This window comes from Strix aluco, chromosome 2 (assembly GCF_031877795.1).
Source record: "Strix aluco isolate bStrAlu1 chromosome 2, bStrAlu1.hap1, whole genome shotgun sequence".
Lineage (NCBI taxonomy): Eukaryota > Metazoa > Chordata > Aves > Strigiformes > Strigidae > Strix > Strix aluco.
This window is the reverse complement of record NC_133932.1, coordinates 133852339-133877627: the sequence shown is the minus strand read 5'-3', so window position 1 is coordinate 133877627 and position 25289 is coordinate 133852339. Positions and strand designations below refer to the sequence as shown.

The window sequence follows — 25289 nt, the reverse complement described above, 5'->3', positions numbered from 1 at the left end:
TCCTGCTTCATTCACATTTTATTTACTGTTTTCTAAAATACATATTAGTAACAGTTCACAAAAGAGTTACAGGCAGAGAAATGCAACCAGATTTTTAAACGTGATAGCCCTACAGGCTTTCTATGAAAGTGGTAAGAAATAAAACCCATCTTTTGACACTTTCCAAATAGTATTAATTCAAAAGCAGGGCTTTTAGTAATTAGGGACCAAATTCTGATCAACGGGAAAATCCTACTGTTAGGAATAGGAGCAAGAAATTAAGAGGGAGAGGAATGACAAGAGGAAGATAAAAGGAATTATTCCATACAGCCCTCTCCTGTAGCTCCTTTTTTTCTGAATTTATAGGGAAACCATCCCTTGTGTTATTCCCAAGTGAATCTAAGAGCATGATCTGCATATTTATGCTCGATCCAGCCCTTCTTGCACACAGTATTTGCATGACTGCCTGTACTAATTCACATACAAGACTTGTACTGTGAGGGCCACATACTAGCACTGCTTGTACCCTGCATGTTTGTGTCCATCAGTGTGTGGATATGGGAGTCATTACATCAAGGCAGTTACATATTTCAAAATATATTGAAATTCTGAGCAGTGACACCAAATACAAAGGGATGGGATGAAAATGAAACTCACCAAAGGAGTCTTCTTCATAACTTCTCCATTTATCTGTGAAGTATCAGAAGATCCTAGATTTATTTTCCAAAGTCTACGGCTGAAGGCAGGATTTATCACTCCAATCAACCTTATATATGGACCCCACCAGCCTTTCCTAGACTGGGAATAAATCTAATTGATTGCAGGTATTTACTGCCACTGAACTCAAGCAGCAATTTATACTCAGCAACCCAGTTAAAATATGGTAACTACAGCAGTGCATATGTTTGGTGATTTAAAGCACATGCAAATTGAAGCAAAGCTGTCTGCTCCTGACAAGTTACTAGCATAACTCTTGGCATGACCAATATTTAGGTTGCATAATAGGAGATTAAAACTGGAAAGGACCAGTGAGTCATTCTAATCACAGCCTCCTTCTGTAGAAAAATCTGTCTCCATTGTCACCTTGCTGTTTTTTTTTTCCCAAACACATAAAGATTCTTTATTCTCTCCCTTCTAAGCCCTGGGTTTCTTGTTAACGTGAATTCTTTCAGGTCTAACTTTGTACATCTATTTCTTTTATTTCCCTTCCATTGCCTGCAGCAACAAACGTTCCTCCCACCAACTCCTACTGACCCTTAACAGCTGCATGAACCAAAGATGACTTCATATTTATGTATGGTTTCAGTCCCTTCATTATAACTGGACATTGTTAGATATTTAAGAACTATCAAGCCTAAAAACACACAGAGAAATCCATGAGTGATTCTTTCTGGATTCCACTAAGATACTTCATAATTTTTTGTCATATAAAAAAATCCCACTGTGCTATGCACATGCCCATATCTGAAAATGCCATTAGACTGCAGCTAATAACTTATCATCTGCCCTAACTCTGGTATTTTTCTGCTCTAACACTATCGATTGCTCTATTCAGTGGCTCTCTCAGCATGTAGTCCTTTTAAAAAAAAGTGCAGGGCTTAGCCTCGTTTTGTACAAGAAGGTGTTGAGGGAGACAGCCATATGGCAGTATCAGAACAGGAGTTATGCACCTAGATGTGGAAGAGAGCACTCTTCAGACTTTACGGGAAAAAACCTCACTAGATCCTTTCCTTGTTTTCAGGCCCTTACAGGAAAAAAATTAGTTTGTTCTGAGAGTATTACACTCAACAGTGAAATAATTTTTAGATGTTACTGCTAATAAATGCCAAGTGCTTTGCATGACTAGCAATGGGGTTGCACTGTACTTAATATGGCTCTGTGCATGTTCAATTTTCTTTAATTCAGGAAAACTCTTTGAGAAGAAGAACCATTAGTGCTGTTGACTGGTAAACAGAAGCAAGTTACACCTCTAGGGCTCAGAAAAAGCAGGTAAACAAAAGCCAGCTATCTACATAAAAAGGGAACAAATGTTTTGGAGGGAGAACATTCCTGTAAACAGTCATTATAATGTAACTCACAGACTGCAAAATTAAGGAGCAGCTATAAATTTAGCTTAGTGTGTACTTTGAAATAGCAACGGCCTTTGTATAACATATGTTTGACTGCAATCGCAAGTGATTCACTTATTGCTTATTTCACATACTCGATTAGCATGCCAAACGACTGTGGCATTATAAATAGTATCTCATGCTTAAAGATGTTTATTCTGCTTAGTAATTTAGAGGTATCTGAAATTTTCCTATTCCTCCCAAAGCCTGTCTTCACCCATATCTTTATACTTGTTGGAAAGTTTGCATCTTTCTGCATATAGAAGAGAGATATTTTGCATCTCTCTGCATATTAAAAAATGACATTTTTGGCCAGCCATACCTTTGCCTGATTTAGTTACATGAGCACAGGTAAATGTGTATTCAAGTCATTCATCTTTTGCATAATAGAATGGTGGGTTAAAGCACTCCAGAAGACCTGAGTTCACTTCCCTCCTCAGTCTGTGGGGATTGAAACCCATATTTCCATGTCAGCAGAATTACCCCAGTTACTGTCTAGGCCAGGTTGGGGCACTCTTCGTTTCTCATTTATACTTTTAAAAACCTGTATAACTGCTTTTAGTGTGGGTGCTGCTCCCGTGTGAAGAAAAGGGGACGAGTAAATGTTCTAGATTAAGCCATGCATAGTGCTTTTACAGACTCCTCTTACTTGCCTTTCACCAGAAAAATGCAGTAATGATTCAACTTTCCCAGGGAATATTTTTATTTTGCTGAAACAAAATGGAGCAGTACTGATCCAGAGCTCTAAAGGGTGTAGATCAGACTTCTTCCCACCTTCCAAATGAAATTTAAGCCCACTGCTCTTATCTCTGGAAAAAGTCAAGCTGACAGGAAACAAATTACTGCAGATAAGTATCATTTTAGTCCTGATATACAAGAACTCCCATTACAGATAATTTAGAAATCTACTCTCGAGGGTGTGAGTTAAAAAGAAATACTGTCAACAGTCCCCAAAAGCTCTGTTACCATAAATTCAGCAAAGGCATAGATTTGATGAAAGAGGGTTCTTGTATGGTATTTTACAGATTATAGTCATATTACATGCATAGATCATCACTGTGAATGTCCAACTGACTGGCAAACTCATGTCAGAAATAAGATTCACACAAGAGCTGTTTTGCTTTGTCAGTGGCATGCAGCAACCCCTGAAACAGATCACTCCCACTTTGTAATTTGGGACAGGAATGGGGGAATAAAAAAAAAAAAAAAAGAGTTCTTCCTGATGCAACTCAAACTAGAAGAATATGGTGACTCAAGCTGGAATTTGGCCACAAAACCCTGTTTACAATCCTCAAAATTCACGGAACTTGCCAGGTTTAATGGTTCTGAGGGCTTCAAGCCCAGTCAGCGCTTCCTAACAACATGGTCCCACGTAAATCGTGCTGGTTTAGCACCAAGTCAGACAGGGGCAGTGGTTTATAACAGGCTGCGAATAGCTGCAGAATGTGCGTTTTGCTGTCAGCATGCTGGTTTGTGTGGTTCATGCAGTTACAGCTTGGGACAGTAGAAATACATTTATCTCACAGTTTTTTACAACAGTAACAAAATGCTTCTTTATGCTTGTTCACAGGTCAGCTTAATGCAAGGACAGACGAGTTACTTTGGGAAACAAGAACAGGAGCAATACTGAGCTTTGCAGCCCTGTGCTAAGAACTTTTGGAAGCACTAAAATTCTAAATGAAAAACTTGGTTATTGCATTTTCCTTTTTATCTCATTAGAGATAACGGGAAGTGTGCCAGAGGGTCTCTCATGTACACGTAACTATCTGGTTAGGGAAAGACAGCTAAAATACTCTTAAACACAATTAGCTGAGAATGAACCACCTTGAATGTGGCACAAACAATGTTTAGAGCCAACACGCAGCTAGTGGTTTATGATCTTCATGGCAGCACAGACTGGGTGTGTAGGAAAGCTTGACCATTGTCATCATCTCTGGTTTCCCACTGCCTCACCTCTGACAATCTGACGCTGAAGCCAAGCAAGTGGGTGAAATGCTAACTTAGCGACCTGATCATTTCACAATGATATAAAAATGGCTCATTCTACCGGGGTAGGAAAAGTGAGCCTCTGTTTTTGTAATGAAAAATACTAGGTGTAACCTGATGGGAATGTTGTCTTTTCATATGGAATCTATCCTACCCAGAGAGCATCCCATGCACTCCAGGCACTGTTGAAGGGAGATGTGCCCAAAAGGCGGCCGTGTCCAGGTGGAAGAGGCTCAAACATTTAGAATTTATTCGGGGGCCTGTGCCCCCAAATCTGCCTCCACCTCAGAAAGTTTCAGCAGCATCCTCCAGACAAATATAACATTGTAAGAGAAAGAAAAGGAGTTGTCTTGGATGCCTTTGGAATGTAAAAGTAAAGGTTTAAGAGCATTCAGAGCAAAGTTCCCCTACCAGCCACTGTCTTCTCAGTTTGCAGGAACACCATTATCTCTGCTATGGCTTCCTCAGTCATTCCCTGTGCCAGTCACATCGTTCAAACACGGCTTCCGTGAAAGCAGAACGGAGCAGGGGCTTCCCCACGGGGTTAAACAAACCCAAGCCAGGCTCAGTTGATGACAGAAATCCTTTGCTGAACCCAAAGAAACAGGAATCCCTTACTCATTTGCTGTTTGCACCACCCTTTACAGCTGTAGTGAGTGCGTGCACGTGGGGAGGCTGATTCTCTGCGGATCCAACCAAGCTGCTTGGATGCTCTGCACAGGTGATATGGCAAGACATGGAAAATGTGCCCCCGGGGCTGTCTGCTGCACTGCAGCTCCGTGGCATCTTTCACCGCATCCGTTCTCCAGATACCTTCCAAACCTTGATTACTGAACCCTCACATTCCCTTGCAATATAGGTTAAGGATCACTCCGATTTTCCAACTGGAAAATGTAGGAAGGACAGAAGTTAAGTGATTTTCTCCACAATTGTACAGCAGGTCAGAGGTGGAGGCAGAGACAGAACCAGTCCTTAATTCAGGTGCTAGACAATATTCCTTCCATCTAGAATATGGACATATTCTGAAAGGTCGTATTGGTAAATACATTAAAGGAAAATCATCTCCCTGTTAGTGACTCTTAATCCAGATAAGCATGATTCTGAATTAGGCTGTAAGTGTGTTTTAAAGGGAAACACTTAACCTGTGTTATCTCCATGCTGGCACCATAATAAACAGCTATTCCTACTTGTATCGAATTAGGCGAATAATCTTATTATTCATGAAATCTGAAGTATGTGGGTGCGAAGAATCTATGCAGAAACCATCGCTCATGGCTATTTTTAGCACTTCTTCCACAAACACCTGGAAACTATTGATTTGCTTATTATCTGGCACCACCCAGAGTCTCTTTAAGTTCTGCCTGGTGTACTCTTCTTCAGGAAGGCCTTCCACGCTTGCAACCCAATCTAAGGTCAAATGGTTGGGGTCCTGCAGGTAGCTGGATATGGAAGAGAGGTTTCCGTTGAAGCAATAGTAAAGTTTGGAACCGAGAAGCTTCAAGAACAGACATGATGTGGAGAAGATATGAGCACTGAACACTTCCATGTTGGAGGAAGACAGGCTGTAGATCTGGGGTGCTTCTCGGACAGTGAAGTGAACAGTCTGGGTCTTCTGATCGAGGGTGATGTTGAGCATGGCATTCTTCTCTGCTTTAGAAAGCTCCACCTCCTTCTCCTGCAAGGCCTCAATCAGGGGCTGAATTTGATAAAAATCTACCTCCCGTCGAAGTAAGCCCATTTCCTGAAAGTCTTCAGGGAGGTCCAAGTGAGAAGTTCGTAAGAAGTTCAGGATATAGCGGAAGATTTTGCCATCTCTGTCAATAAAGCAGTTGCCTTGGCTGTCCTTCTTGGTTGGGATCTTCCCACTAAACATGGCCCCCAGCATGGAGTCTGGAAAGCTGGTCAGGGTGGACAGAGAGGTGGTATAGAGTTTACCTCCAACATTGAGCGTGATTGGTTCTGACATGACGGAAAAGTCACGGTGCTGGGACTAATTCTAAAAAAAAAATAAAAAAAAATAATCCAACACCACACATTTAGTTGCATTTACCTTTTTGAAAGGTTAAACTACAGAGATAGAGTCCTAAATATATAAGGGTAACTACATGGCATGAATTCATCATAGAAGGTAGAAGTGAGGAATTGGTTTTGGAGGTTGTATCTTGAGAACGAGCGTAAGGATGTTTTTTCTCCCAACAGACTTGAACAGAACTTTGCTTAGTTCAGTTTAGTGCCAGAAATCGAGTCTTCCAAAACTTTACAATCATGCTAAAAGTGAAATCTCTCCCATGGATGCCTACAGCGGAACAACTGCTGACTTCAAAGCGAGAGTTGTGTTTTGTGCTCACCCGATCCCATCTCCCTCGCAAACACAGAATTTAGAGGGGAAAAAAAGGACAGCACAAGAACTGGACACATCCCAACACCTTCTACGGCATCTGAAGATATAATTAAAGCAGCAGAGCTGTTGCAGCAGAATCCCCTGACACACATGTGAGTGCAGTCAGCCTAGCAGGGAGCCAGCGAGCCGTGCTGCCGTAAGCATGTGACAGTCTGCAGTTCCATTCAGTAAAAAAAACCAGCAGGCTTTCTCCTTCCAACGTGCTCTACCTTAGAAAACATTTCCTAATTAATTGGGGCCATATCCCAGTTGACGTAGTTTCCACGCAGCTCCTCTGCAATCAGCTGAGACGGACAGGGGATGCGATTTTACGGCGCAGTTAAGCGTCACTGCTTCTGGAAGGGACATACCTCCCTCCACCATACCTTCCTCCTCCCTTATGCCAGCTCTGGCACTCATCTGACCCTGTAGTGAACCACTTTAGGGAGAAAAAGAATAATTTTCTATTCAGGATATGTTTCTGTTACATCTTGGAACCAGAGGAATGCCAGGACTGGTGGCAGGGAAGAGGAAGGAGCTACGTAGCAGATCAGCTCAGCTGCCTTGAAAAGGTGGGTCCTCATTCCTGCCAGCTGAGGACCTGCAAATCTGTTTTTCCTTGTGTGCTGAATCCGAATCAATCAACAGTTCATTCCCAGTTTTATTGTTGACTTAATCAGCAGGAAAGCCATCAGTGTTGGCTTACAGAGGTAGGACGTAAGTCTTGCTGTAGTAACTACAGTCGTTCAACAGAAAGCCACCAAACAGCTCCCCTGAAATTAAACTTAAGTGCAGGCACTTTCCTAACTAGTCATGGAATAATCATAGACACTATGACACTGTTATCAGCTCTGGAGTCACAGCAAAATACAGATAGGAAGATGTCATCTTGTGCCAAAATATCAATTCTTTTATGGCTGCTGAAACCCAAATGATAGTGTTAATGGCACCCTAAAACAAATACGCCTCTAGACAGCAAGCACATTTTGCTATGAAAAACTTGCCTAACCTAGGGCAGCTAATGAACAGGTCAAAGGAGAATCTGTATTTCACTTCTAGTTTAAGACTAACATTCCACTCTGTTCTTTAGCCCGTTTTAGCCCTTAGCACACACTCTATATCTCACGGCACAGTAATTAACTGAAAGAAGCAGATCTCTAAATCTGAGTGCTTTGCCCGTGTATCCCTTGTCCCATGTATCCACCCAAACGGGCAAATAAAGATGCACGCATAGACCAACACAACACCCCATCTATGCCCATGACCAAACACCATCTTTGTGACTAACCTCAGCCAAATACACCCTAGAAAAAACTATTTGTTCCAGTGCTAAACTCCCCTTAGCACGGTGGCCTCGGTGTACTTCCCACTCTTGAAGACTTCTACCCAATTTAGAGTCAAGAGCTGTTTAAAACCGATCATCCAGAGGCTTCAACTAGTCTAATCCTGTGGTATGAGTGGCTGCCATGTATTTTGTCCCATAAGGGCTTCCAGTATGTCTGTAAAAGCATTGCTACAAGCACAGTCTTACATTCACAAAAACAGCCTAAAATGGATTTTATTTTTTTTCAGGTTTCATCAAACAGAAGCGTTCCCTACATCTCCCTGCAAATACCACAGCCTGTACAAGCAGGACTGACAGTGACCCCAAAGGCCATGTTTGTTGCTTCCCATCTCTGCTACCCCTCAGGCTGCTTTAGACTAAACAACCCGAATTTTTCTGCTCTTTCTTCATAGGTCATGTTTTCAGATTTTTGAGCCCAAGCCTGCCCTTATCTACATCACAGCAGTAGTTTTCTCATGCTCTCTGCCAGCCTTTGCCAGCTGCAGAGGGAGATGTTTCCCTCACTGTGTACATGACAGGCTTCACTTGGCAGAGCCCCTTGTCAAGAGTCATGACCTAAAGACCAGATGGTCCAAAGATAACAGATTTTTATTTCAAACTCAACATTCACCCTAGGTTTATTCTGATCCAAAGACTCACTGGCTATGTAAGTTGAATGAGAGGCAAATGTTTCAGTCCAATCTGAACAGATAATATTAAAACATCATAGAACCATGGGATGGTTTGGGTTGGAAGGGGCCTTAAAGCTCATCCAGTTCCAACCCCCCTGCCACGGGCAGCAACACCTTCCACTAGCCCAGGTTGCCCAAAGCCCCGTCCAACCTGGCCTTGAACCCTTCCAGGCAGGGGGCAGCCACAGCTTCTCTGGGCAACCTGTGCCAGGGCCTCCCCACTCTCACAGGGAAGAATTTCTTCCTTAGATCTAACCTAAATCTCCTCTCTTTCAGTTTAAAACTGTTCCCCCTCATCCTATCCCTACCCCCATGATCAAGAGTCCCTCCCCCCCTTCCTGTAGCCCCTTTCAGTCCTGGGAGGCTGCTCTAAGGTCTCCCCGGAGCCTTCTCTTCTCCAGCTGAACCCCCCAACTCTCTCAGCCTGTCCTCACAGGGGGGTGCTCCAGCCCCCCGAGCATCTTCGTGCCCTCCTCTGGCCTCGCTCGAGCCGGTCCGTGTCCTTCTGATGTTGGTGCCCCCAGAGCTGGACCCAGCACTGCAGGGGGGTCTCACCAGAGCAGAGTAGAGGGGGAGAATCTTGTAATTGGTGTCTTTATCGGCAGTCCCAAAAGGGAGGCTGCCAACAAAATATGGCAGTAACATGAGCTCTTTGAAGCTGAAGACCACATCTATGCTGCCAGTAACAGCATCAGAAATTTGACCCAGCTTTAGCTCTGGCATTGGAAGCGTTGTGGGTGTAGCAGCACAGAGCTCAGCAGACACAGCGTTACCCCTCGCCACGTGGGCTCTGCTCCTCTCCCACCTCTGGATGCTGCTCAGACATGTGCCCTGACCAGCCTGTTCTGCTTATGGCTATTTTGCAGTCTACAGACCCACACAAGCTGGATTGCAGTCTCCCAGGACACAAGCTTGCTTTTATTTTGGACCTCCCCACTGCCCCTGCACTGGATTAAATTTCTAACATTTAATGATGCAAACATCTGGCCCATGGATAAGGCTGCAGGATAACTAGTCCACAGCTGTCATTCATAAAATGGAATCAACATATGACAAGTTAATCATCTGCTTCTGCCTAATTCATCCCATTACTTGCAGGTTTATATCTTCCTAGTGTGAAGATGAATCTGATAGTCTGGCAACCTCGGAAGACCCAAAAGTGCAGCACAAGTGAGCACGCATATGTCTACTGGATTCACCATCAACCTGGACTTAATGCATTGACCAACCAATGTACTTGACAGTAGCTGGGAAAAGAAAGTCAGTCTTTGCTGCTTTTTTCTTATAAACTTGTTAATGAAAAAAGGTTTTCATAAACTCGTAAAAATTTAAATTAAATGGGTTGTCAGTTTTCTCTCTGCTCACTCAGCCAGCATTTGCAGTCCTGACCCCAGTTTATCAGGCCTGGGTACTTCGCTGATGCAATATAAAGGTTCTCCAGGAATGCACCACAAAAATCACTTCTGCTTGGTGACATTTCTGCAAAGAGGAGGTACCAAGAGATCTTGGACATGGGTGGCTATAACCTGCAGTCACCAAGGACAAGTATGAATTGGGTCACAGTTCTTGGAAGCAGATAATTACAGTAAAGCCTTTCGTGTAGCTGCCTTCCCAAGTAGCACTTAAAATTAATCCAAATCAGATCAGCTAGAGATCTAGTTTGAGAGTTGAAGATGTGAATTTGGCCAAAGAGCACAGGATTTATTTTGTGCTTTTAGAGTGACTTTTATTTAAATACCTCTTTCTTTTAAAAACAGATGTATTTAATATCATGGGGAAAAAAAATCTACAGTTAGATTTAAAGTCATAATCTTTTCCGATGATGTAAACTGAGAGAAACCAGCAGTGGTGAACTTTTTAGAAAAGTCAAACTCCTGAACAGAAGCTGCTGTCTGAGCATCTGAGCATTTCAACTGACCGGAGCTTGTAAATTTTAATTTGGGTTTTACTCACAGGAGCATCCTCAACAGATGCATAGAGAACATTGCTGTAAAAGACCTATCCCATTTAGTTCACCAAATAATTGGTTTGAACCTGGGAGAGTGATGGGGGTTGACACAGCAGTGAAATACCAAAAATCTACCTGTTTTCACTTATCAATGCTTTCACATATTTAGAACCATCAGCTCAGTTCCTTCATTATCACAACACTTCCTTTGTTTCATCATTTTGAATGTGGAACAGCTTTGGATAAGCTTATTTCCCCTCTTACGGATTCATCACATTTAAGAGCGCTTTAATTAGCTAATAAATAAAATTCTGTATACGTAATTTAACTGAGTGCCTGTTTCACCCAACTTGGCAAAACCCACAAGTGTACAAGTAATCATCCAAAAAAATAAGCATCAGTCGCCATTTGCCAACATAAATAAATTGTAAAGAAATGGCACAAATATTACTATGTACTTAACCACTCTGGAAAATGGGTACAGCTGTAGTCTACCCCTTTTTAGCCAAAAAATGCAGTTTAATGGGAAGTCTAAAGATATATTTATATGGTTTTCAGAGAGAAATGGATCTTTCCTTAAGACATATACCTACATATAAAGACAATTTTTAGCAGGATTTTTCTGGTTATTTATTCAGATAAAAAATGATAAGTTAAATCATTCCAGTTAAAAATAATCTACCCTGAAAGAGCCAGTTTATAAAACACCAAAGAGATATGGTATGCCTGGTTCTGTTTAAGAGTCTCATTGAGGATCTGAAGAAAACTCACTGCGATAACAAACTAAAGCTAATACTAGTTTAGCTGAACCTATAAACACCAGCAGGGCAGAGAAAAGGTACTAAACAGATAAAAAAATAGAACAAGAAATTTTTATTTGGGAAAATGTGTAGCAATGCCTTGATTTCCCTGAGAGGTAAACCCTAACAGAAGTATTTCTTGGGAAAATATTGCTCAGGAGTAGCAGCAGTAATTGACTGCAAACACAGATTTCACTTTCCAAATGGCAGCAAAGGAAAATGAACCAATTCTTTGGGATTTCAGAGGCAACACCTAAGACGGGGTTAACAGGCTGATCCTAGTGTCCTTCAGAGGATCTCATTAATGAAATTAAACACAAAGCAGCAAAGTAAGAGCAATCTGTATTTTGGTAGGAGTGGGTCATGACGTATCACCTTAGGGTTTCCAAAGTCCATCCCACAGGCTGCTTATGGCCTCTGAAACCTTTATGTGTGGCATTAAAAGTTGTAGCATCCCCTGAAATAGCCGTTAATGGATGCTGTGACAGCAAGAGGGTCTTTTCCAGCCAGATGTAGTGATATGTGGCCATTTACACAGTCATTGCCCCTGGTTTTAATTTTATACATCAGGAATTTCACTGCTGGTTAATTTTATAGTGCAGCCTTCAATAGCTCACCCGTGAAACGTCCCTTCATGACCAAAATTTTGGAAACCTGTATTTAAGAGATGAAATATGTGCAGCTTTGTTAAGAAATAGTCAAGGAGTAACAATGAACTGCAAAATAGACACACAGCAAAAAAAACCCGGAGATTAATTATTTAGGCTGGGACAATGAAGGATGCCTAAGTGGCAATAAAATTAAAGCAAGCCGGGGACCATTTCTGCTAAGCATCAGGAATTACAACCAGACTAAAAACCTCTCTGGCTTTTTGAGTATTGCCCAAGAGAGCTGGTGAAAGCCACATCAGCTGGATAAATGTTACGAGAGACAGATCAGGTAATGCATTATAGGAAGTAATTCTGCATCGGGAGGGGCAGGATTGATTTCAGCTAAAAAGGAGGTAGGAAAAAAGAAATATCTGGGCACCTGTATGGCAGCTGGAGACTTTAAATGTGGTTCGGTAGGATGTGGATGGTTGGTTGCAGGATGGGGCTCCCGTCTGCTTCATTAGAGTGCATTAATGGCAAACACAAAGGCAAAGATACTTCTTTCTCCGCAATGCTGGTTCTGCTTCGGGTTTGGCCCCAGATTCCCCACACTTGGCACATATTGCTTTGCTCCATCACGTCTTACTAAAACTCATGTTTCAGTTTGAGGTAAAAATGCCAGTTTCCACAAACACCCGAATCCTGAGGAAAAAAAAAAAACCTCATGAAATTGTGAATTCCAGATCTAGGCACACGCAGCCCCACGGCACTTGCTGTGACTCTTACCTGCACACCAGTTTTATGTCTTGTCCCTTCTCAAGGGAACGATTTCACAGAGAAAATCGAGACCCTCAGCTAGGAGTTTGTGCCCCACTGTGTTATGGGGACTGCAGACGAGGCAGTTTGAAGTCTAGAAATCACCCCATGAAAGACAGGAGAAAAATAATAACAAAAGAACAACAAAGGGAGCACAGAAACAAAATAAATAGTGTTTAGCGGATTAAAAAAAAAAAAAGAGAGATAAAAACCTCAGCTGACCACTTAGCCAGGAGCAGCCAGCAGGCACCAAGTGAGAGCTGAGTTTAAGGAAGGATTTGGACAAAATTAGTCCCAAGGACAGATTCACTGTCCCTTCACGTACCCCTGATGCATGTTTATTTATCTCAGCTACAAAAGGTTAAACATTTACAATACGGTTTCTACACCCTATATGCTTATTTATAGTAATCTTAGAGATGAAAACTTATGTTTTCCTATCGCTGCAGGGTGCACCCAACTAATTTTGGACGCTTGGTTAATATCAGTCCCTCCAATATAGTGCAGCACTTAAAGGCTTAAAATCCAGTCAGTGAGGCAGAGCTTGGTGTGTCTGCCAGGGGCAATATATCCCGAAATGCAGTGCTGGAGGGGGGCCGGCAACTGCTTTTTGTTTTGGGACTACTGTGAGCCACTGGAAATTTCCAGCTGGTGTTTGGGGAAAGGCTGCTCACCCCCGAGGCTGGCACGGGGGACACGGGTGACGAGCTCCGGGAGGACGGGACTCAAATTCCCAGCAGGCGTGTGGCAGGAAACGATGGCTCACCCTTGCCTTCTCGCTGCAAGACAGGATTGGTATCGATCTGCCAGCAGCTGCCATGCCCGCCGATAGACACACTGACTATCCACCTTTGGAGAGCAGCTGTTTAGCCACCAGTGGGTTATATTTATTTATATTTAATTTTCTAGCCATGCTTCGTTAGACACAGAAAATGCTCCTCTGCCAACAAGATGCACAAACAACAGGAAAGCGTGAACGGGAGTTTCATAACGTCCCTGGTTTGTTGTGGGTGCGATGCTGTGTGTTCATCCCTTCCCAGACCTGCACCGTGATGCCTCTGAGCATCGCCTGGGCTGCCTGCTTAGGGATGCAGGTGAATGCTAAAGGCTGTGCGTCCGGCTCTCTGCAGATGCTGAATTTAAGCAAAAAAAAGAAGGGGTAGAGAGACAGGGGTAGGAAAATAGAGCTGGTGCCCAGTTAGTAAGAGGAAGGAGCGATATCAAACAAAGGTCAGGTTCCTCCTGAGAGAAGAGGAATGAAAGCAGTGGTGCACGGTGGGGAGGAGGAGAACAAAATGAAGGTTAACTGCGACTGAAGAACGGCAGAAGACAAGATGGAGGGGGAGAGGGAGTGCAGAGCCAGAGAAATGTGGCTGCAGTGAGGTTTGGAGAATCAAAGCCAAAGCGCTGCGGTGCTTGGCGCTCTCCTGGTGTGACCCCTGATACCCGTGGGCTCAGGGGCTGCTGTGTGGGCAACGCAGACTGCAGGAGGGCACTGCTACCAGCCCGTTCGGAGTCTCATGGCAGCAGGAGCATCACTTTTCCTTCCAAGCAGCTGATGTAACCCTTTATACAGTCCATTATACCAATTTAATATCAGCCCCAGCAAAGGTTTTCCCTGATTTCTAATGTCCTGTCTAAGCACCCACACGAATATCCCTCGGCACCCTTGGAGTATCTTCCAGATACTCTTTATTTCCTTCCTGGACCACTTCCTTCACACACGTGGTAGACCACCACCTGCGTACTGCTTGATGCACACACGGGCTGGTTCAGCAATCCGGCTTCCACCCCATCTCCCACTGACACCATCGCTTCCAGGGCTCCCCTGCAATTAGAGGGCGGCTAATTGCCAGCACGGATGCAGCTGCACGCTAGCAAAAACCACTCGACAATAACCCTAACAAGGTAGGTGCCATCCAAGAATTCGACCCTCTGCAGGGTATGGTTCATGCCTGTCACCCAGCCGGCCTCACCGCAGAGCCAGCCCTGAGCTTGGGCATACAGGGCTTGGATTTGCTAAACTGCTGAAAACCCTTTGATTTTGGAGATGTTTCATTGAAAGCTGGTGGGGGGGATTGCAAAGTTTGCAGAGTGGGGCTGAGCCCTACCCTGTTAAGGGGAACCATAGGTAAGGCTCCTCCCTACAAAGCCAGGCGTTCACACTATTAAATTAGCTTAAAACACTAAAAAAAAAAAGCCCCAAAGGCCCCCAAAGCAGTGGGTCACCCGTCCTTCCTCATCCCACAGCGTTTCTCCGCAGAGCAGCAGCGCGGCTCCCCAACCACCAGTGTTCCCCCCTCCCCCCCCCTTGCCTCAGTTTCCCCCCCTCGGGAGGGTTACGGTGGGGTGAGCCCGGCCCTTCCCCACCCCATCCCCGCCGCGGTACCCACCTGCGCCCCCTCCAGCCGCCGAGCCCCGTCGCTCACCGGGAGGCGGAGGCGGCGGCGGGAGGAGGAAGCGGGGGGCGCGGCACGGCTCGGCCCGGCCCGGCCGCGCTGGGATTTGTAGTTCATCGCCTCCCCCCGGCCCTGCCCCGGAGCTGCCCGCAGGACTGCGGATCGCAGCCGGCCACGCCGCAGCCTGACGGGCCCGGCCCTGGCCCCGGCCCCGGCCCCGGCGGGAGGTAACGCGGGAGAGGTGGGGAGGGAGGGAAGGGGGTGTCGGAGGGGGGCGGTCAGGGGGAGGGAGGGGTGCGGGGGGGTGGGGTGCTAGGGAAGGGGTGCAGGAGGAGTGCTCTGGGGTCGGGATGCAGGAGGGATGCTCGGGAAAGGGGATACAGGAGGATGCTCGGGAAAGGGGTGCAGGAGGGATGCTCGGGGGGAAGGGATGCAGAAGGGGTAGTCAGGGAAAGGGGTGAGGAAGGGGTTTTCGGGGTGAGGGATGCAGGAGGGGTGCTCCGGGGGAAGGGGTGTGGGAGGGATGCTCGGGAAAGGGGTGCAGGAGGGATGCTCGGGGGGAAGGGATGCAGAAGGGGTAGTCAGAGAAAGGGGTGCGGAAGGGGTTCTCGGGGCAAGAGATGCAGGAGAGGTGCTCCGGGGGTCGGGATACAGGAGGGATACTCGGGGGAAAGGGATGCAGAAGAGGTGGTCAGGGAAAGGGGTGCAGAAGGGGTTTTCAGGGTGAGGGATGCAGGACGGGTGCTCCAGGGGAAGGGGTGTGGGAGGGATGCTTGGGGGAAGGAATGCAGAAGGGATAGTCAGGGAGAGAGGTGCAGAAGGACATCTCGGGGTGAGGGATGCAGAAGGGGTGCTCCAGGGGAAGGGGTGCAGGGGGGGTGCTCGGGGTGAGGGATGTGGGGGGGATGCTCAGAGGGAAGGATGCAGGAGTGGTGCTCCAGGGTCGGGCTGCTTGCAGGGATGGATGCTCAGGGGCCGGGAGGCAGAAGGGAAGTCTCGGGGAAAGGGGTACAGGAGGGGTAGTCAGGGAGTGGGGTGCAGGAGGGGTGCTCCGGGGGGAGAGATGCAGGAGTGGTGCTCCAGAGTCGGGCTGCTCAGAAGGAGGTATGCTCGGGGGTCGGGAGGCAGAAGGGAAGTCTCAGGGAAAGGGGTGCAGGAGGGATGTTCAGGCATCAGGCTGCTCGGGCATTGGGATGCTGGAGGGATGCTTGGAGGAAGGGGTGCAGGATGGATGCTCAGAGGGAGGAATGCCTAGTGGTTGGGATGCAGGAGGGATGTTCAGGGGTCAGGATGCAGGAAGAAGCTGGGAGTAAGGGATGCTTGGAGGCTGGGATGCAGTTGGGGTTCTCAGGAACTGCGCTGCTCAGAGGAAGGGCTCCTAAGGGGATGCAGGAGGGATGCCTGGGAGGGCTACTCAGAGGGATACTCGGGGGTTGGGATGTAGAAGAGGGCTTGGAGGGAGGTGTGCAGGAGAGATGCATGGAGTAAGGGCTGCTCGGAGGGTCAGGATGGAGGAAGGATGATCGAGGGAGGGGCGCTTGGAGGGAGGGGTTCAGGAGAGAGGACCAGGATTCAAGATTCCCAGATTGATGCTCAGAAAGAGGGATGGTCTGTGGTCAGGATGCAGGAGGGAACCCTGGAGAACAGATGCTTGAGGGTTTGGGTGTTTAGGGGGTCAGGCTACACGGGGATGCTTAGGGGGAGAGATACAGGAGCAACACTGGCAAGTGGGTGTGTGTGCATTCCCCCGGTGCCTGCAGGGTTTTGCAAACCTGTTTACAAAGCAGCATCCTGTTATGGGAAACTGGCCAAGAGGGGTTCAGGTTTTCCTCAGGGAAGCTGACCTGGGGAGAGGCACCCAGGGATGATCCCATCTCATAGGGAGCCAAAAGACCCTAAGAGTGAGGGTCAATTTCAGAGCAGTCCAGATCCAAACCCCTTTCAGGTTAAATCTGCCTTAGCTTGGACTTTGCAGCTGTTACTGAAGGATAAAGACAGGTGTTGGAATATTTGCCACTTCTGTGAGGTTTTCAAAATGCTTTGGGAACTCAACTATACCCTGCTGTATCACGGGACTCACAGCAGAGAAATTTCAGCTGCATGCTCTACCTCAGGCTGAAAGGATGTAGCAAGGGGCTGAGCTTTCACCTGGGGAGGGGGTTTGAGATGCCTTGGACATCTTTGTGATGGAGTCCATCAAGTTGCAGGCTGGAGGGAAACTGAGGTCTCAGATGAGTGTCATAGCCCATTTTTCCTGAAGGCACCACCAAAAAATTGGAGATCTCTTCATCTCCAAGCAGTGAGGCAGTGTCTGATGAATCCCAGCCAGCGTCAGCAGCGTCAGCCCTTGGTCCGGTATGCCTTGGTGAACAGGACGTGGTTTTTCCTTGGACTATATCCAGGGGTTTAATTTTTATACGCAGACAAAAGCAGACAGAAATCTGAAGAAAGTAGAGTGATGTTAATGCTATAAATACCTTCAAGAAAACAACCAGCTTTCCGGTGTATTCACAGTCTCCAGGGATGATGATAGAAAGGACTTTGGTCTGAAGGTCAGCGCAGGATCTGGGCACTCCTCATCCAAAACCCTATGGAAGTAGGGTAGCACAGCCCTGGCTGAGAGCTCTGGCTAAGGAGGGGAGCAGAAGGCTTTTGGGGGAAGAAAAGGAAGATATGTTCATCTGGGGAATGTGAGGAGGAGTGGCTGTTCTGTGAAAAACTTACCTAGTGCGGGCAGGACAAAGCTTTTGGGTATCTGATGCCAAATATATTCAGAAAATTGAAAAGTAACCAGGATGGGTTATTTTTGCCTGTGGTTGGTGTTGGCCTTAGCCATAGATCCAGTGGTTTGTCACTGCTGGTCTAGTGGTTAGAGCAAGTCCTGCCTTATGTGCCTTTCTCTGCTGGTTTTCGAAGGAAACAGAAGAGAGGAATTTAATTCCTTATGCCTTGCTTTCTGCATCCATACCAGGATGGCTGATAATATGCTAGTGATGGTTTTGAGATGCTTTATCAGAAAAGGATACCAGTAGGTATTAGAGATGTGTGTATGTAGCTGTTTACTGGAGAGGAGGAACAGAGCTGGGAGGGGGAGTCTGGAGAAAGAGGATGAAATGTTAGGGCCTTGGGCTTTATTTGGTATTATTGTACTGATCGCTTTGACATCCAGCCAAAGCCTTTTTTTTTTTTTTTTGTTTTATTGGATGCCTGAGTGCCTAACAGCAAAAAACACAGAGCAAGAGAAGAGACTGGGGGATTTGTGTGCACCAAACCGATCAAGGAAGAAGCACTGGAGAAAAAAGAGAGCAGGGTAACTAAGATAGATGAGTTCAGGTAGGGCAGCCAGCCCAGCACTGTTATATGTGAATTAAAGCCATGGTAGGTCACTTGGAGATGGCTGATAGAATTGTGTGATGTGGTCAAATGTATTTTATAATGTTTTAGAGGAAAGAGGAACGATGGAATATGTGGTACTGCAGAAGAAAGGAAAAGGGTCCGCAGTGGTCTGTGGATCTAAACCATGAACAGATTTTAGTAAAGGTGTGGACTACTATATGGTAGATTTAAGCTGATTGCAAATAGATGTCTTCTGGTTAGTTACTTTGTAGGGACCCCTCAGAAAAGTGTGTCGCCCCAGGAAGGAAACTCACTGTTCCCAAGGTAGAGCTCCTGATGTACAGCAAAGCCATGCAAGATGCCAACAGTCCAGTTGCATGACAGTGCTCAAATAAATCTTGACTCTCCAGAGAGGACAGAAAGCTGCCAAGCAGGGTGAAAGATCCTGCAGAGCCTGGGGACCACCTCCTGCTCCAAATCTGCTACTGCCTGTGGCTGAAGGGGAATCTCCATCGGTGCTGTACTAAAGGGCAGTTCTGATTCACTGCAGCAGCGGACAGGAAAGCACGAAGAGCCTTGCCAGCCAAAAGTAATTAGCTCTAGTGAGTAGGAGACACACAACACAAGTGCAATCTGTCACTGGAAAGCAGTTTGGGACAGGAAGCGAAGAATATGTGATCTCCTTGAAAAGAGAAGGTGAATTTGGAAAAGCAGATTATAATTACGTGAAAAAAAATTTGGCCAGGCTTCTGTGTTGGCAATTTTTCCCTGTTATAACTGCAGATGGGTAGAGTCTCACTTCTGTTTCTAAAGGGACACTTAACTGGATTTTTCTGCAGTTATTATCTCTGAGTTTCTGCCCAGATCTCACAAAAATGGACTCGATCCTCTGCTCTGCCATGGCACTTCATTGGGTGCAACTCGGATAGCAGCTGAATCGAGCAAAGTAAGGTGGAATGTTGCCATTAATATATTTGCAGGTCGGGAGAGGTTTGGCTGCTGGATATGCCACAACCTATTGCATTCCCTTGAGCAAACGGTTTGATCTGGATGTGCCTCAATATTTCATATTGCTACAACAGCATGAATGATAACTGCTGTGTTGCTTAACTGAGATATATATTCCCTTGGGTATATTCCTATAGATATAGTTTGTAGGCCAGTGGGCTCTATTTCAGTTGCAGCCTCCAGGCATTATTACGGTGCAAATAATATATAAGGGAGGCTGAGGCTTTAGAAAATAATGAGTAGCTGGATGTGAAATAATTAAGAAAGAAGAGAGAAGCTGCAATTGTGTCATTGGGAGGACTTGAGGTAGAAACTACAGCATTAAGTCGCTGTTGGGGCTTGATGTGTACACAGAAGATCACTGAATTGGAATCACATCACTTACATTAATTAAGGTTATTTAGTCAGAAAAAACTAGATCTCAGCTAAATGAGGATTATAACCAGATGTGTAAATTATACTAGATCATGGAAAGACAGAAGTAGGAGGTGCAGTAGCATGGATGAGGGCCCAGCAGTGGCCTTTGTTTGATGATTTCCAACTCTGCAGGGCAATTGCAATTTCTTACTAGCTATTTAAAGGGCTTTTTAGCCTTTTAGAAAAATAGTTACAGGGTAGTGATAAGAATGACTGCCTGTGACTGTGCGATACGTGCTGGTCAGGCTGTATCTGTTGGATGTGGTAATGATGAGTTGCAGGCTGTGGTTTCCCCTCCTTGGCTGGATGAACAGGCAGGTACTTTGGACCAAAAAAATTCCCCTTTGACTATGAATTAAGGGGACGTTTGTTCCCTGCAGAAAAAGTCATTAGGACACAATTACTTTGATGTTCCTGGAAAACAGACCTAGAGAGGTGTGTGACAACAGGGGCTGGTCCTTATAAGAAGTTGTATACCAAGTCATGGCAAATTTAGTAGAAATTTTAGAGAACACAGTATTTTTTGTGCAGTATTTTGTGCTCTAGCTGTGTGCACTCCCTTCCATCCTGCAGCAGCTCAGCATGCTGCAGGATTGAGCCCTAATTGCCAAGCTGCCTGGAGGATGCAGCAAGAACAACAGTAATGTCTTGGCTGACATAAAAGAAACCATTTCAGCAGGAGTTAAGGACAATGAAAGGTGAGTCTCGTTTCTGTACTTTCAGACCTCCAGAGAATTCAGGGAAGTAGATCATGATTTCTTCTTCTTTGTAAGGAAGAAACAAATCACTTTATTTATCAGTCTGTGTTTGGATGGTGGGATTTTTTTTTCTCCTTTAGTGATATATCAACTATACATCAAATTATATATGATACCATTGTAGTAAATGTGCTGTATTTATTGTCAAGATTTCCTAAAGGTAACGTACATCTTGGATCTATGTTTTCAGAGCTTTGTAAGATCTGGGATGTGGGAACTAATACTGCATTCTGCAAAAGGATACTAAGGAGCCTTTACTGGAAATCTGCTGCTGGCAGGAATAGGGGAATGAATTGGTTTAGAAGTAATTGGATAGACTTCAATTGAAATGAATCCTAATTAAAGAAAAAACACAGGCAGAAGAGAAAAATATAAGGACACCTCTGAACAGTACAGATTAGGAAGATTAGACCCAAGCAAAGCCCAAGGTGACTTTTCATCCCGAGGCTGGGTTCTGGAGATTTTATTGCAGTTTACTCAGTTTGGAGAGTGAAGCTAAGCTGGTCGATGCTGCTTTTTGCTGAAATTCCTTTCCCTCTCTAGTTTCTAGAGCACAATTGGGTATCTGTCCTTGGGGGGACACATCTCATGGTCAGCAACACCTGTTGCAAATGTTGATGAAAATACTTAATTTTATTTGTGGCTTTAGATGGAATTTAAGTCTGGAGCCAGGGCTACTCTCTTTCACAGCGCCCTTTTTATTTTGAGGGGGCATGGGAGGAAGCACTGTGGATCCTCGTGTGTATCTGTGAATGCAGTATGTGGTACCTAATGCCATCAACACTCGTTGATCTGCCAGAGGTGGAACAGAGTGTGTCTTCAGGACAGTTTTGTAGGTCTGAGCATCTGCATGACAAGGATGAGATAGGAAGACATCCCTCCCTCTTCCAAAGCACATCTAGCATATCTTCAAAAAATCAAGGATTATCTGAGAATCTACTTTTGCCAGTCTCCCTTTGGTTCTTGGGACGATCATAGAGCACATTCTCTTAGAAGCTGTGTCTGGGCACTTGCAGGAGGAGGTGGCTGAGAATGACCAGCATTCATTTACCAAGGGTAAATCATGCTTGACCTATGTGATGGTCTTTAAGGATGGACTGGTAGGTCTGTGGATGAGGGGAGAGTAGTGGTTGCTGTCTTCTTTGACTTCAGTAAGGATTTTGAGATGATGTCCTGCAGCATTCTTGTATCAAAGATACAAGAGAAACTGCAGACTAGGTGGGTGGACTGCTAACTGGGTAGGAAACTGTCTGGAACTATCCTGGGACCTTTCCTTTTTAATATTTTTTTATCGACAACCTGGAGGAGATAAAATTCACTTCATCAAATGAGTGACACCAAACTTGGGGGAATAGTCAATACGCTTGAGGGCAGGGCTGGCATACAGGAGGGCCAGGACAGGCTGAGGCTGACAAGAACCTTGTGGAATTCAAGAAGGACAAATGTGAAGTCCTGCACCTGGGATGGACTAACTCAGCATGGACTAAGCTGGTGAAGGCTGGGGACTGACTGACAGCAGCCCCCCAGTGCCTACAAGGAGGTTACTCAGGAGGTGGGGACAGGCTTTTCACAGCAGTGCATGGCAGGAGAATGAGAAAAATCAGACATAAATTGAAACAAGAATTTCCAACTGGAAATAAGGAGAAACTTCCCACTATGAGCTAATGAGGCACTGGGGCAGGTTGCCCAGGATGGTTGCGTGATCTCCATCCTGGGATGTTTTTGAGACCTAAATGGACAAAGCCCTGAGCAGCTTGGTTTGATTTCAGCTTTGTGCAGGGGTTGGACTGGAGACCTCCCGATGTCCCTTCCCTCCTGAATCTGTGATTTTACCCATGTTGCTCCTGCCAATTGTTCACTGGGGGAGCAGATCAGTTTTGCCATTTCATGGGATTTTTTCTTTTTCACTGCAAAGCTCATATTGTGTACTTTCTGTTTTATGTGAGCTACATAACAGATGGGAACGTCAAAGCAGCTCTTCAGGTTAATAATTAACACTTTGACCTTCTACAGCACCTTTGTGTGCTCCAGGAACTCAGTTCTCTTTACAAGCAGGAATGAGCTGATCCTTCCAACTTTTCAGTGAGTTGTTATTGCTAGTGAGGAAGATGAAGTGCAGAAAGGTTGTCCTACTTCAGGAACACTCATTATAGAAGCCTGATTATCTGAATATTTAGTCTCTTTATTTCAGTATTAAACAGAGGAGGGCCAGGGACCAGATCTCCAAGGTGGCATTCAGTTGCCCGGCAATGAAACTGTCCTTCCCTCTCCTGCAGTTCCCTGGGTTATTTGTGACACAATTCCAACTTCTACAACAAATGAGACAGTGATCTTACAGACAACAGTCTCCTTCCCTGCAAACCCTGATTCATTCTCAAGGCAGGTGCTGGGGGGAAAAAACATTAATATGAGATCCTTTAAATAATCTCTCTCTGAAAGCATTTGGAGCTGTACTGGGGTTGAATTAGCCTTCTTAATTACTAACCTTTGACATGTGAAGGATCTTTTAGTGTAGAATGCTCTTGTAGTGTAGTTTTAAGACTGGAGTATTGATTATTACATATTACAAAGCAACCCAAATGTTGTTTTAATATTGTTCTAAGATTGTAAGATACATTATAAATGTCTCCTTCTTAGGGGCTTCCTGGCTAGCATCCTTCATCCTGGCTTTGTCTGGCCCACACCCAGGGAGCAGCTTGGTGTACCCTGATACACAGCAGAAACATGGGCTTGTTTGTCCCCTCCTGCTGACACCAGGATAGTTAGAGAGGTGCAGGTGGGACTGTGTTACCTAAAGCTCAACCTTGTACTGTGAAGTCCTTCACTGGTGAGGAGAGCATGGACCCTCCACCACAAGGTCGGCTCAGGTGGTCCTCCCTGTGTGTCTTCGAGGTTCTACTGTCAATATGAGACATTATGATGTTTCCTGATGAGGAAGATGGTTTGCCTTACAGTCCCTAGATACTCTCCGTTGTCTATTGACTATGGAGTTCGACAATGCTGAAGTAGCCAGAAGCCCAGTCATACAGGGGACCGGCAGTGGGCAACCATCACCCCCAAGAGGGGCAGTGAGGCCACCCAACACCGTGTACACCAGTGGGCTGTGGACTGTGGTGATTTATGGGGTTATGTCTAAAAGGTCTGTAGCCATTTTTTTAACCATCCTGCCTGTGTGGTGCTTCCACACCGTTGTGCCAGGCTCAGTGTGGATTGTCTCAGGGAGGTAACCATGTAATGGTGAGACACAACCAGTGAGGACTGTAGATCCTTCTCTTTCCTCCTGGTCCCTTATCTATCTGCCAGATGTCCAGGGTGTCAGAGCTCAGGCTGTGAAGCTGCAGAGAGGAGGTGAAGAGGGTACCAGCTTGACTGCAGGTCTGTGCTAGTCTCTGTATGGCCGAGGTGACCACTGAGCTACAGCTAGGACAACTGATCCTCCTAATGTCTGGTCTGTCTACAAGTCCCATCTGCTCTCCAGGTTGGTTTTTAGCCTTTGCTGTCACTGTGGTACTTTCTGTTTGAGGTGAAAAGATATTACCTGTGGGCTTTTATTCTATCCTCTTACCTTGTCCTCATTTGTTACTGGTTTAATGCAGGCTGGTCCCTCGAGTCCTGCTTATGTCTTCTATCCTGTGAAAACAATGCGATAAGGAGCGTTATCTCTGCCATAGCTTGTTCCAGGGAAGGCAGCAGTGGTGCTTGATAGGGAAAAATAAATCCAGCACATGAGCAAAGGACTGTGTGAGTCAACAGACAGGGGACAGAAAGGCCAAGGTGGTGCCTGGAGAGCCATTGCAGCGTAGGCTGCTGTCATCGCTGGATGGGGGGGTGGCCATGCATATATCATGGGTTTTTTTCATCCTGTGAGATTGTGGGGGAAGCAATGATGGGAAGAGGTGATGTTTGGCTGAGTGGGAAGGCTTTCCAGCCAAGCAGCTGTGAGCCAGATCTTGAGGTTTGTATCTGGCACGTGTTTTCCTTCCCCACCAGCAACCAGCTGTCTACCAGGAGAGAAGATACTCTCTGTTTCAGGTACAGGCTTACTGCAGGGATGGGATGGTCCTTGGATGGCATCCTCTGAGGTCCCTTCTGGATGTCATCTGTGAAAACCATACTTGGGGTACATGCCACCTGCGCATATACTTTTCATTAATATAACACTACCCACTTGAAAAGCTTCAAGTGCTTTCCAAGTGCTAACGAAGGAAGTTTCAACCAACCCCACTAGGAATTGCTGTGTGTTGTCCTCATTTCACAGAGTAGGAAACTGAAGAACAGAAAGGTGGTGATTATTCTTCTGGTCAGACACACATAAGGGTGGATGGATCTGTCCTGCCTTGGTCCCTCATTTAGGTAATGAAGATGATATGTACCTTCCTTCTCCCTCCCCCATGGATTGTTTCAGGCTACAGGCAGGAAGGGATGTTCTCCAAACATGTATTTGTGCAGCGCACGGCACGGGGGGGACCTGCCGTGGGTGAGCCTTTACATAGTCCCTGTAATATGCTTTAAGAAACCCTGGCTGTTTAATTTCATCATTCTGTAATGGGGTTTCTTGTGCAGTAGTGCATCCAACACCTGGTTATAAATGTTGTTCTGAGCTCTTCCAGGGAAATCCTTAGGGTTTTTTAAAGCGCACTCTCTCTTCTAACGCTTTTTTTGCTGGTGAATTTGGGCTGTGACGAATGGGAAACTTTGCCTGAATCTGCAGTTTCTCTCCCTTCTCACTTTGGTCCTGCATACAAATG

The 25289-nt window shown here is 45.6% G+C and overlaps 2 protein-coding genes across 4 annotated transcripts in view; one reads left to right on the top strand and one right to left on the bottom strand.

The window, feature by feature from the left end:
- On the bottom strand, positions 1-15106 carry KCTD21 (potassium channel tetramerization domain containing 21). 3 transcript variants are annotated; one of them, XM_074816419.1, is made up of 3 exons: positions 15017-15106; positions 12247-12509; positions 1-6069 (listed from the first exon to the last, which is right to left on the bottom strand). In XM_074816419.1, exon 3 carries the CDS (start codon positions 6037-6039, stop codon positions 5257-5259), a length of 783 nt encoding a protein of 260 aa, XP_074672520.1. In that variant the 5' UTR covers positions 6040-6069; positions 12247-12509; positions 15017-15106; the 3' UTR covers positions 1-5256. The 3 variants fall into 3 exon arrangements, with proteins under 3 accessions (XP_074672520.1, XP_074672521.1, XP_074672519.1); XM_074816420.1 differs by lacking the exon at positions 15017-15106 and adding an exon at positions 13298-13563; XM_074816418.1 differs by lacking the exon at positions 15017-15106 and having other exon boundaries at positions 12247-13006.
- USP35 (ubiquitin specific peptidase 35) overlaps positions 14437-25289 on the top strand; it is a 29051-nt gene continuing 18198 nt past the window's right edge. Inside the window, exon 1 of the mRNA XM_074816417.1 lies at positions 14437-14531. The gene's annotated coding sequence lies outside the window, so the exon portion shown is untranslated. The remainder of the gene's footprint in view (positions 14532-25289) is intronic.